The 12075-nt window shown below is 51.3% G+C and overlaps 2 protein-coding genes across 2 annotated transcripts in view; one reads left to right on the top strand and one right to left on the bottom strand.

The window, feature by feature from the left end:
- LOC104076985 (hematopoietic lineage cell-specific protein-like) overlaps positions 1-2271 on the top strand; it is a gene marked incomplete at its 5' end in the record, with an annotated part of 3993 nt that extends 1722 nt beyond the window's left edge. Inside the window, 4 exons of the mRNA XM_009578034.1 lie at positions 1-107; positions 610-919; positions 1691-1762; positions 2135-2271. Coding sequence (XP_009576329.1) covers positions 1-107; positions 610-919; positions 1691-1762; positions 2135-2271 — 626 coding nt within the window. The remainder of the gene's footprint in view (positions 108-609; positions 920-1690; positions 1763-2134) is intronic.
- Positions 2272-5942: 3671 nt separating this feature from the next.
- On the bottom strand, positions 5943-6890 carry LOC104076975 (olfactory receptor 5V1-like). The gene has a single exon (XM_009578023.1). The coding sequence runs from the start codon at positions 6888-6890 to the stop codon at positions 5943-5945; it is 948 nt and encodes a 315-aa protein (XP_009576318.1).
- Positions 6891-12075: the final 5185 nt, after the last annotated feature.

Raw genomic sequence — 12075 nt, 5'->3', positions numbered from 1 at the left:
AAATCCCACAGAGAGAGAAGGACCACACAGAGGCAGCCCCTGCCACCATGCCAGCAAGGGTGCCCAGAAGTGCTGACCGAGACAGGCCTGTGACACGAGGAGAAGAGGTGCCAAGGCGGGCTGGGGAGAGCCAGGAAGGGGAGCAGGCAGAGGGGATTGCACCTGAGAGGGGGCTGTGCTCTACGGCAGCCCTGCGGGAAGAAGTGGGGTGCAGCCACAACGTGGAAGAGGCTTTGGAAGGAGTGAGGGGGGAAATACTGGGATGGTGATGGGACATGGCTGCACAGCACCTTGCACCATGAGATGGGCTCTTGGAGTGGGTCGGTGCAGTGGCAGTACAGTAAGCTGTAGCTAAGCATGTGAGAGAGGTTCAAATACATGAGCTGTGAGGGTCTTCACAGCAATCCCAGGTGCCAGTTCAGCACAGACCTAATGGCTGAGCTGTTTCCCCATTGTGCAGAGGATGATGCTCCGTTTGTGTCATGTAGCACTAAAGGCACCAGCAGTGGAGCGGGCTCCCTTCTGTTGGGTGCTATACAGTCATGGGAGACCTGCCTGCAGTGGATGCTTTGCAGGTGACTTTCCTGTCACTTTCTCACTTCATGGCAGGAGGCAAAAAGGGAGGATGAGGAAGCACCACCCATTTTGCCACCAAGGCCAGCAGACCTGGGCGAAGAGCTGTGCAAGATCCCCAGCCAGGATCAGCCCATCTACAGTGAAAGTTTGGATGTCGGTGGAGACTACGAGGAGCTGCCAGAGCCCTCTGACTACTGTGACAGTACCAATGGAGGTGCTGACTATGAGGAGCTGCCAGCACCCTTGGGAAAGGTGGATGCCATCTATGACCATGGAGGAGATGGAGGTGAGGACTATGAGGAGATTCTTCCTGAGGAGCCCAGCCAGAGTCAGCCCCACCTGGGTGAGTACTGATGGAAGAGCCCACGTCTTGGGGAGCTTGTAGCTGTCTGCTCACCTCACTGGATGTATGGGACAGACCCCAGAGGGAATTTGTATCCTGAAGTCTACTGTGGTCAGGGTAGCAGCCCATGATGATGGAGACTTTGTTGTCTCCCGCTCCCTTGCACGGCTCCAAGGTGCGAGATCAGCTGTATGGGATGCTGGGCCGGGCAGCAAGTATCTCTGCTGGAACAGGACTCAGGCAGGAGGACCAGAGGGCTGCTGTGGGCTCTAAAGAAGCTGGACCTGCGCTGATGCTCTTGGTGCACTGTTTCCTGGCAAGCGACTGCCAGTGCTGCACTGAGGCCTGGGGGTGCCCTCTCAGTTCAGCCTGTTGCTCAAACAGCTGGCGCTCATGAGACCTGATCTGGTGATGGCTCCTGGGTGTGAGGAGTGCAGGGTAGTCTTCCTCCAAGCACATAAGCAAACTGCATGGGCTGCTGTTGATGTTTCTGTCGCAGCTTTGCTGGTATTGGAGATAGTAAGTGGAGAGGCTGGAGTTAGGTCCAGCCTTTTTCTTGGGAGAGGAACATGAAGCATGAGGACCCCGTCTCTCTCCTTGCAGAAGGGGAGGGAAGTCATACCTTGCTTTGAGCCATGGTACACCTCTCCCTGTTGATAGGGTTTGGATGTGGTTCACTCCAAGGCTGACAGCTGGGTGGAGGGTGGCACTGACCAGATCTGTATGGCTGCTTTCAGCCTCTTTCTCATCTGCCCGTCCTGTCTTCTGCAGGGGAAATGGACAATGTTTATGAGGTGGAGAGCCCTGGGACCTGTGCAGTGGCTCTCTACGATTACCAAGGAGGTGGGTCTGCCATCCAGGCTGCGGGGAGAGGCACTGGGAGCTGGCTGGGGCGGTGCGACAGGGAGGTGGTGGCTTACACCATCAGCAGTGGTGAAAAGATTTCGACCCGGTAGTTTAAATTTCTTCCTCTTGGAAAGCAGAATGAGACCTGCCTTGGGAACACAGAAGCTTCATCTTTCATCTGTGGAGTCTTGTTCCTTCTCTGCTCTATCTGTGCTGTTTGATGGGGTTTGGGTGAGATGAATTCTGACGGTTATCAGAATGCTTTTTGTGTAGTCTCCTTCTGGGGGGGGGTGGGAGAAGGGATGTAAAACCAGCTCTCTCTAGAGTTATCTTTGCATTGTGACTATCTTTTCTGAACAATTTTTGCAGATGGAGATGATGAGATTTCTTTTGATCCTGATGACACAATCACACACATCGAGATGGTAGATGAAGGCTGGTGGCGGGGGCATTGCCGGGGCAAAGTAGGCCTCTTTCCAGCAAATTATGTGAAGCTTCTGCAGTGAAACCAGCATTGTCCAAGCTGCTTCCTTCCAAACTTTTGCCTCTGTCTGCTTCAGCCTTTTATGTGTTATTAGCTTAATTTGGCTCGGCCTGGCATGTCTACATGCAAGAAATACCAAGGAGGAAACTAGCAGTGTCTGAGGGAATGTTTTGGCCTGTACCCAAGAGGACTTTGGTTCTCACCCACTTCCAGATGGGAAATGTGGGATGGTTTAAGAGCATGTGAGTGCGATATAAGACGTCTTTTCTACCTAGGCTGTCCCACACATCACCCAGCAAGCTTGCAGGAGAAGTGTGTCCATTCCGTTCCCAACAGGGCAATTCACAGAAAAGAAGCACCAATTCTAATCCAGTCAAGGCAGAAGGGACACGAGCTATGGGACCTTTTTAAGTTGCTGTGGCCCTGGATCTCATCCTACGCAGGGATCAAGGAAAAGACCACTGTGAAGGCCAGACTTGCCTTTGTTCCCAAAAAGGGTTTCTACTTGCAGGATGAACCGTGTTTGCAACACGGGGTAGAGAAGCATGAACCTGGTCTATCTGGGCAGATTTCGGGGCTGGGGCCTGGGAACATTTGACCATCACAGTGAACGCTGCTGACTTTTCCTGCACACAGACAGAAGCTTGGCTGTAGTGAGCTGTTCTATTAAACAAGAGAAGTGTGTGCTGGCTCAATGAAAATGTAGGATGATCTTGCTAATGTAGGAGATTACTCACTTGGTTTTTCTCTGTGTGCCAAGAATGCTGTTGGGCGATGTCTCATTTCTGGGGTAAACCTGGAAGAAAGAAATGTGAAAATCAGATTATTTTCTGAGAAAAATTATTCTGGAAAATCTGTCTTGGAGCAAGAGAAAAATACTAAAAGGCTTCATTTAACAAAGATGATGTTAATAACTGTCTTGGTCCTCATCCAGGCAGCTCATCAGAGGAATGTTCTGCTAGGGAAATCCTTTCAATCTAGCAAATGAACCAGAATAAGTGCTGCTTGATACAGGCAGTAGAAAATTTTTAAGAGCGCTCCATTTTTCCTGTTAACTGCTCTGACAGTGGGAATAAGCATACACATGCAGGTGGGGCGGGAGGAGCAGTCCCACAGCTTGTCTCTAGCCTAAGGGCTCCAGTGTGCTTTGCAGTCAGTAGGTTCCCCCATCCAGTATTTGGCTCAGCTGTTCTGTCTGCTGCTGGGCGTTTGAGTCCCTGTGCTGAAGCCAGGCCTCCCCAGTGTGGCAGTAAAATAGTTCATGCCTCATAGGCCTTTGCAGGACTCAATAGTTAAGAAATATTTGCAGTTAATGGTCTCACCAGTAAAATTAACAAAGGAGTGGATTATTTGTTACAGGGTGTGCTGGCTAGAGCCTCGTTATCTGAAGAATGTTATTGTTATTTACAATATCCTGCTTATCTGACCCAGTTTGGTGAAGAATGAGTTGCATAACCTGAAGGTATATAAACTTTGTAACTGCCCCATTTGGGCAGGGTTCATATCAGCAGTGTCTGTCACTCTGCTGCGCTGTGCTCTCCCTCGTAGCTGTAGTAATAAACTGCTTCTGTTCTGGCCTGACTAAAATTGCATCCTGGTTATTCTGTGACAGCACATGTCCCCTGTGCCTGTTGTAGGCTTGGTTCCTGGCACAGTGACAGATGTGGGGAAAAGGCGGAGCAGGTGGGAAGCAGGACAAGAGGAAATTTCTTATTTTTAATGTTTAAAACAGTTTTCAGTAATAATCCAATGCAAACTGAAGCCCTCCCTTGAACCAGTATGTTTCAGGCTAGATGCTCAACATGCCACTTTAGGAGTTGGTGGTTGTTCCTTTGTGGTATGCAAATACCATCACAATAGGAATAAATGAGGGACACGCTGGGTAGCACAGCGGGTGAGAAGCTGCAGGAGCCCACCCCGGTGCGGTGCCAGCTGCCAACAGCAGGGGCGCGGGGGGTCCCACTGTGACACCTTTAGAGTTCAGTGCGGCTCACAGGTTGGTTCTGGACCATCCTGCGCTTGAGCAAGACTGTACCACCTGTTTCATACGGAGAAAAATCACAGCCTGTGTCTATCAATCATGGGAAAGACACACTGTGATTCAGGTTAGAAACTGTCAATTTTTATGTGAATTTTCTGGAGGTTTTTGGTTTGGGTTTTTGGTTGGTTGGTTGTTTTTTGTTTGGTTTGGTTTGGTTTGTTTTTTGTTTGGTTAGTTCTTTTTGGTTTTTTGTTTTCTCTGAAATAACTTTCCCAATATTTTTTCCTCATGCAGTTCACCCTTTATTTCCTGATGTTATTTTCCAGGGGGCTCTCCAGAATGGGCCACATTGTGGCAGACTCTCTTACGTGTCCTAGTGAGACTCTGAACTAGGGGTGTTTCAATAATTTTTTACAATCAAGAAGGGTGTATAGCAAGCAGAGCTAGCTGAGAGGCTTGCAACCTGTTTGGGTGGGAGGAACAGGCCATCCCAACACATGGGTTACAGAAACATTTTTTTCCCTGAAGAATAAAGTCAGTGTGTGTTGTGCACTAAGAAGAACTGGCAAACATGCTCCCAACAAGCTCTATGCCTCATAGGCCCATTTTTTGACTCTCCAGTAGGTTTCTTTGGGAACAGACTGGATTTTGCTGGATATCTCTTGGTAACTGAGCTATGGATGAGTACGTTTTGGCCCCTTCCAGCCAACGTGCCCCTCTGTGGCACAGCTGCAGAAACGCTGCTGTGGCTGCAGGCATGCGCCTGCACGCGCAGCCTGTGCCAGCTTCCCTCCCCACGCAGACACTTGCACTGGTGGCTGGCTGCTCCTGGCTTCTGCCGTGGTGTTGGATACTGCCGGCCCTGCAGATTTGAGCAGCAGTGGGATTGCCCCAACGCCCATGCAATCATTTCAGCTTGGACTCCGTTGCAGAGCCCCTGCAAGAAGAGGTTAAGCTGGGGCAGTGGCAGCTGGATGAAGGTGGCTGCCCCACCTCACCAGCCAGCCCTCAGCCACTATCATCCACAGACGCACCACTCACAACAACTGCGCTTTGATTTTTTTATGGGTATCAAGCAAAGCAAGCATTTCTGGTGAGGATTTAAGCAATGCAAGCTCACAGCTCAGTGCTGATAATTTGCTGTTTGACCAAAGCACTGAGAATAACGGGTGGCCTGTTTAAACTGCTGGCTGCTGTCCTAACGTACAAAATGCTACAGAGCTTTCATGGAGAAACCCAGCAGACATCAGACTCAGTGCCACAGCGTATGCGGAAGGAGGATCGTGTGACAGCCCCTTTGCGGAGGCCAGATTTTGCAATCCGAGACACTGCCCCTTGTCCCGTGCGGGGCCTGGCTTAGCACCTCTGCCAGCTCCAAGGCAGAGCTCACGGCCTTGCTCTGGTGCCGCGTGAAATTGCCTTTACAGCATTCCCTGGTAACAGCGTAGCTGCAACTGGTCCTGTGCTGAGTTCAGCACATGACACTTGCAAAATAAAGACATAATCCTGGAACTGTAGGCTTGTTCCCAACTTGATTTTGCCATTCAGCCATCAGTGATGTGCTGAGGGTCAGACAAGTGATGGCAGCGTGCCTCAAGCAGCCACTGCCTGGGCAGGGAGCCCTGAGCCCAATACTGCCATCAAAGATTGCCCACAGATGGGCAATGCTGCACCAGTGCCACACCAGCACTCTGTTGCAGCCCTGGTATTGCTCATGCATTGCTACCCGGGGAGCCCAGCGTGCCCCGTCCCCGCACAGCCTTCCGCAGGGCACCCCGCACCTCCTGGTTGCGGAGGCTGTAGATGAGGGGGTTCAGCATGGGGGTGACGATGCAGTACAGTGCGGACACCAGTGTGTCGGCTGCCGGGGAGTAGCCGGAGCTGGGCCGGTTGTAGTTCAGGTTGGCCGTCACAAAGTACAGGGCGACCACGAGCAGGTGGGCAGAGCATGTGGAGAAGGCCTTGTGCCGGCCGGTGGCCACGGGCATCCCGAGGACAGTGGCCAGGATGCGGAGGTAGGAGACGACGACAAGCATGAAGGGGCTGAGGCCCACAAAGACACTGGCAGCGTGGAGTGCCACTTCGCTGGGGCGGGTGTTGCTGCACGCCGCCCGCAGCAGTGGGGGGACATCACAGAAGATATGCTGGAGCTGGGCAGCCCCGCAGAAGGAGAGCCTGGAGGCCAGGAGGGTGTGCACGGCTGAGTCCAGCATCCCCCAGAGCCAGCAGCTGGCGGCTGCCACCACACAGACACCCCGGCTCATGGCATGGGTGTAGCGCAGGGGCTGGCATATGGCTGCGTAGCGGTCGTAGGCCATGACAGCCAGGAGTGCGCACTCAGCCCCCGCGCACCCCATCAGGAAGAACATCTGTGCCAGGCACCCGTGGTAGGAGATGGTCGCCTGCGGGCGCAGGGCGTTTGCCAGGATCTTGGGCACCGTCACTGATGAATAGCAAATGTCCAGGCAGGACAGGTGACTGAGGAAGAAGTACATGGGGCTGTGGAGATGGGGATCCAGGGACACGAGGGCGAGTATTGCAGAGTTCCCCAGCAGTGTGGCAAGGTAAATGGCCAGGAAAAGAACAAAGAGGAAGGGCTGGCCATGGGAAAAGCCCAGGAGCACGAATTCCATTGTATGAGTCTGGTTCTCACCTGCCATGGGGCCAGCTGGGTTGGTCTGTGGGCAGAAACAAGCACTGTGAGGAGGAGGTGGTGATTGTGAGCCAGGGGAGCACAACCACCCATGAGGCAAGGGTGTCACTGGTAGGATGGCTTTGGTCCTATCTTCATAGTGGTTGAAAGCTTCCCATGTTGGGATTTCACAGATACTAGGATTTTAGAGTCCATTCAATGTTGGATACCTGACTGCAAGAAAATCACACAGAAGAAACCAATAACAGTGTGCATCTAGACTAACCAACACCTCCTGGGTTCTCCTGCCAGCCCAACTCCCTGTCTTGATGAATATACCAAGCATGTCTCTCTTTTCCTCCTGGTTGCACTTATGGTGACTACATGCTTCCCCACCCCCTGAACATGGTCGCATCATTCTTTAGCTGCCACAGCCACTAAGCTTGCTCTTCCCCAGCCGTCGGGTTGGGGATGTGGCATCACCCTGCACCAGTTAAAAGAATTTTTTTTCTTTATCCTGTCTCCTGCTCTGCCATTTTTGGGGTGCTTTGCTCTACAATAACCAGCACTTAAAAAAGCACGGATTCCAACTGAGGGTGACTGACCACATGGTGTTTGTTGAGCCACAGGCAAATTTAAGCCATCAGGGATCTCCACTGGCCTGGGCTTCCTGACCTTTCTTCCATCATCCTATTTCAGTTTTCACCCTGACAAAAGGGTTTTGCTTACTGACATGTGAAGCTGTGAAGGCCATGTCCACATAACGGACGAGGCATTGGGAAGCAGTTATTGCTCATAAACCTCAGCCAAGGCCTGTTGAAGGTGGTGCTTCCTGGGTGCTTGTGGCCAGGGCTGCTGCTGCCCAGCGTGAAACCCAGCAGACGTAGGCCAGGTGCTTTGGTGCGCAAATACGGCCTGATGCAGCAGCCTCTGTGAGGCCGCTGAAGAAATGGGGCTGAGAGAGAGGTTAAAACCCACCTGCAATCACTTTGTCTTGGGGTGCAGATTTGTCCCAGCCAGCACTTGGCAGGAGCACACACTGCACTGAGCCAGTCTGAAACCAGGAGATACTCTTGGCTGGGTGAGGAAAAGGATCCAGAGAGGCTTAAGCTCACATCTATGACAATAAGGGGGCAAACAGGGCTGGAAAGCACCAGGGCAGACTGTGGCTGCATGACAATACAGGGCGCCTTGGGGAACCATGGGTGATCTTGGGGCTGTGCATAATAAAATCCTGTTCTCCCTGTGCAGCTTTTTCTTTGGCTCCATTCGACTGCCTCAGTAGATGTTAGCACTCTAAACTGTAACTGAATCAGAGAATAAAGTAACTGGCCAGTGTACTGGCCGTTGCTGAGCAAGTGTTTGCCAGGAGCTGTGGCGGGACCAGTGCTGGCTTCTGGGCAGGTTCTCACTGACAGCACTGGGATATGGCTGGGGTGCGAGGGAGGATTGCACATCACTGAACTCAAGGATTTTGTTCCCTGCTATTCTGACTTGGAAATTGTACATTCGAAAGCAGGCCTGCCTGCCTCAGTACAGGGCAGCTGTGAGCAGCTTTTCCTTACAGGTAACTCTGACAAACTTCCTGTGGTCAGGATTCAACAGCGTTCCCAGACAAGCTATCAATTCATGTCACTCTCCATTTACTAAACATTAAAGATGTCAGCTGATGGCTACGCAGGGGCCCATTGCCATTATATAAGACCAAAGCGAATATGACCACAAAAAAAAAAAAAAAAAAAGGCATTCCCTTCCTCTTTATAGATGTGTTTTTTAGCAACTGAGGTCACTTGTCATGTCTCTTCATGAGATTAAACAACACAGTTAAATTTCAGGTTGGTACCCTTGCTTTACGCCCATTAATCTGTTTCTAATTTCTTTGACCAAAACATGTATCTACGTATCAGTCATGATTTAAAAATGTTGAGCAATGGAGAATTCACTGTTCCTGTTGGGAGTTTTTTTCTTATAGCAAAGAAAACTGCAAAAAACTGTCAATGCACTGTTAAAAATTTCCTGTTGGAATTGCTTGGATGTCAGCTCTGTCTTACCACAATTTTCAGGTCTTTCTCTTCCAGATTAAGGACCTTCTATTCCAACAGTATTTTCTCCTTGCTTCTACTTGCAAACTGTGAACAGTACCAGTGTTTGCTAAGTAGAAGAAGAGCTAAATTCTTATTAATTTCTCTTTTACTCTCCAGTTTTTCAAATTTCTAAAAAAATTTTAATATTGAGAGGAAAACTTTCAGTCAAAAGATTAATTCTTCTCTGCCTAGCAAATAATGACATCCAAACTTGTTACTCCATCTTGGATGTGGGTGCTGCAAGGCTGAGAAACCGCTGCCTGGCTGAGGTCTCCAGCAGTTTCCATGATCAACATATTCTTTAACAGGGTTTTTTTTATTACTATTTTTGCATACATTGGACAGGTACATAAGGACTATATCATCCAGTATTCTGGAAATCTCAGACCAGGGCTTTTCCTCCAGCCAGCCCCCAGCCAAAGCCATGTGCATTTTGATGCAAGAACAGCCCAACTTGTTTCGCCCAGCGTTGCCGCCAGGAGCGAGTGCCTGAGAGGGGCGAGAGCTGGGAGAGACCGCAGCAGTGTTCCCTAGGAATCGTGTCCTGACTCCAGCTCTCCCTGTCTGCAAAGCTGCATAACGGCACATTGATCTGTATAAATTCAAAATTAGGTATATGTGAACTTTCACAGCGCTAAGGCAGTTGGTGCTTTTGTTAGGGCGCAAGTGCCTCCACGATATAGGTGTGAGAGGGCAAGGGGCTACCCAGGACCTTGTTGGATGCTTTTACTACTGACCTGTTAGCCAGAGGCAGGAGTCTGCTGACAAGTTACGGTGAAGCCAGCACCAGTGAAGGTGGGGACCTGCCTGTTACATAGGAGGAATAGGGGGCCTCAGGAACCAGAGTGATAAAAATAAGAATAAATTTAATAGTAGGAGGTTAGGCATGTAAGGGTTAGTCATCTGTTATGCTCTGAACTGGAGCTCAACACTTGGAAATAAGAGCAGGTGGGCAAGAGGTGTGTGAGCCCATCGCATGCTACCAACAACCCCTTGGTTTGATGTAGGTACACAGCGATGACATGTAAGTCATGGTATTTGCAGAAGCAGCAGGGAGTTGTTAGTTCCACTGCAGGAGGGATGGGTTCTGGAGAGCTGCTGGTGATGCTCTTTCCATGCTGACAAATTCGGGCTGGATTAGGCATGGAGCTACAGAGCTACAGTACAGCCGTAGGAGTCGTGCAGAGGAATGACCCTAATTTTTCACCATGGTCTGGAGCAACATAGCAGTCAGTGGACACAGCCACATGACAAGAAATGGCAGATTTAAACCCTTTGTCCTCAGACATCCTGTACACAATGAAATAGGAAGACATAGTAGGAAAATCTCCCTTTCTCCCTTGGACTGCACAGGAATGAGCCTTGAGTCTCCACCTTGCCTCAGCTCCTTTCCCCTCTCTCTCTCACTTGCACTGAAGGCGATTTCTCATGGTAACTAACGACTTACCAAGTACTTCCCAGTGCAGCTACACCTTTGCCCCCCATTGACCAGTCCAGAAAGACTGGATAGGGGGGCAGAGAGGGAGGCAGCTGGTTTCTGTGATTCCCCCTGGGAGAGGGAAGGTACCCCTGACTGGTGCGATGGTGATGCACTAGTCTGAGACCCAGCTCAGCTCTGGTGCAGTTCCTGAAGCAGGGTACCTTACATCGCCACTGTGCACTTCTGCATAGCTCCAGCATTTTGGGGTGCATTGTGTCACCCTTCCTCCTACAGGAAGCCAGATGTGCTCTGTGCCCAGCCAGGGAAGCCAGCTGCTCCTGCAGGAGGATGTGGCTTTCCTTGTCAAGCCACCACATCCCATTTGCACTCAGGTGAGCAGACCTGGAGCATACAGCCATGGGAGGTAAGGTCCTGAGCCTTGGGTCCAGTCCAGTCCCAGTTTGAGGTGATCGCTGGACTGAGGGAGCTGGCAATAATACAGGATTAATTTCTCCTGAAAAGGACTGGATTATTTTGTTTGAGGCATCACCAGCAGCCACAGTCTGCTTGCATGCCCAGACCACCCAAAAGCCCTGGGTGCCAGTACCGGGTTTGCCCCCCAAGTAGTGTGCCGATAGGGACCCCTGTGAGGGTCCCACCATGAGTGAGGCCCTGCCCCACCACGGTCCCGCTCTCCGAGCCCTCCCTTACCTCCATGTCCAAGAGCAAACAGTGGACGGCATCCAGTGCTTGGTAAGAGGGAAAAATTAGCAATGTCCCCAGGTGCTGTCCAGTTTGTCTTACCTGCATGAGGAAAAGCCTGTGTGTCCTCGAGGCTGCGAGTGGAGGAGAGGCTTTTAACCCTGCGAGGGCCCTGGGGGAGAGGCTTTCAGAGGTAGCTTTTGTTCAGTGGCAGGAGCAAGGAGCAGAGGAGCATTCCCCCAGTCAGCCTGCACAAGTGGGATCTGAGCCCACAGGACAAAGCCCTCCTGGCACAGGACCTGCCTTGATCTGCTATTCTGCTCCAGGCTGTACCAAGTGCAGACCAGCCAGAGCTCTCTAGCCCTGGCCTCCTGCTCCAGCTCTGTGGCAGCTCTTGGCGTGCCTGGGCTGCAGCACAACTGACTCCGCCAGGGACCCTGGGCCATAGGAGGGTGGCTGGCTGGGGAGGTGAGAGCTGCAGTCCTGTGCCCTAAGTCCTTCTTTATGACCCCGTTTTATCTGTTGCAGGCTATGAGGTGCCTACACCGGCCAATGCCAGCAGAGAGGCAGCAATGCGGACGGCTGGCCATTGGCCACACTTGCAGCAACAAACCTGCGGTGACTGCGTGGCATCTGCACCGCATCCGTGCTCCCACCATCTGCAATAACCATGCCCACCCAGCCCAGGCTGTGCAGGGGTCTCTGGAGTGGAGACTGTAGTCCAGGGGACTAGGAGAGAACATGGCCGTGGTGGGACTGTGATCTGGCAGCAGTTCTGATTGGACTTAGTTAAGGCACTAAGTAGAGACCTGTGAGTTCTTAAAGAGCTAGGCAGCAGGATTACATGGACTTACACAGGGTGAATGCTGCCTGCTCTGAGCCTGGAGCCATTCCTGACAGAAACAGCAGGTTTAGCTCGAGTTCACCACTTCATAGTGCCGTGGAAGTGTAAAGTGGGAAATCCAGGAAATGTGAAAACTGCAACAGGGAGTGAATCTGGAGATCAA

Source organism: Fulmarus glacialis, unplaced genomic scaffold (assembly GCF_000690835.1).
Source record: "Fulmarus glacialis isolate BGI_N327 unplaced genomic scaffold, ASM69083v1 scaffold8000, whole genome shotgun sequence".
Classification (NCBI taxonomy): Eukaryota; Metazoa; Chordata; class Aves; order Procellariiformes; family Procellariidae; genus Fulmarus; species Fulmarus glacialis.
The sequence above is the reverse complement of the archived record's forward strand: the minus strand, read 5'-3'. Positions and strand labels throughout refer to the sequence as shown.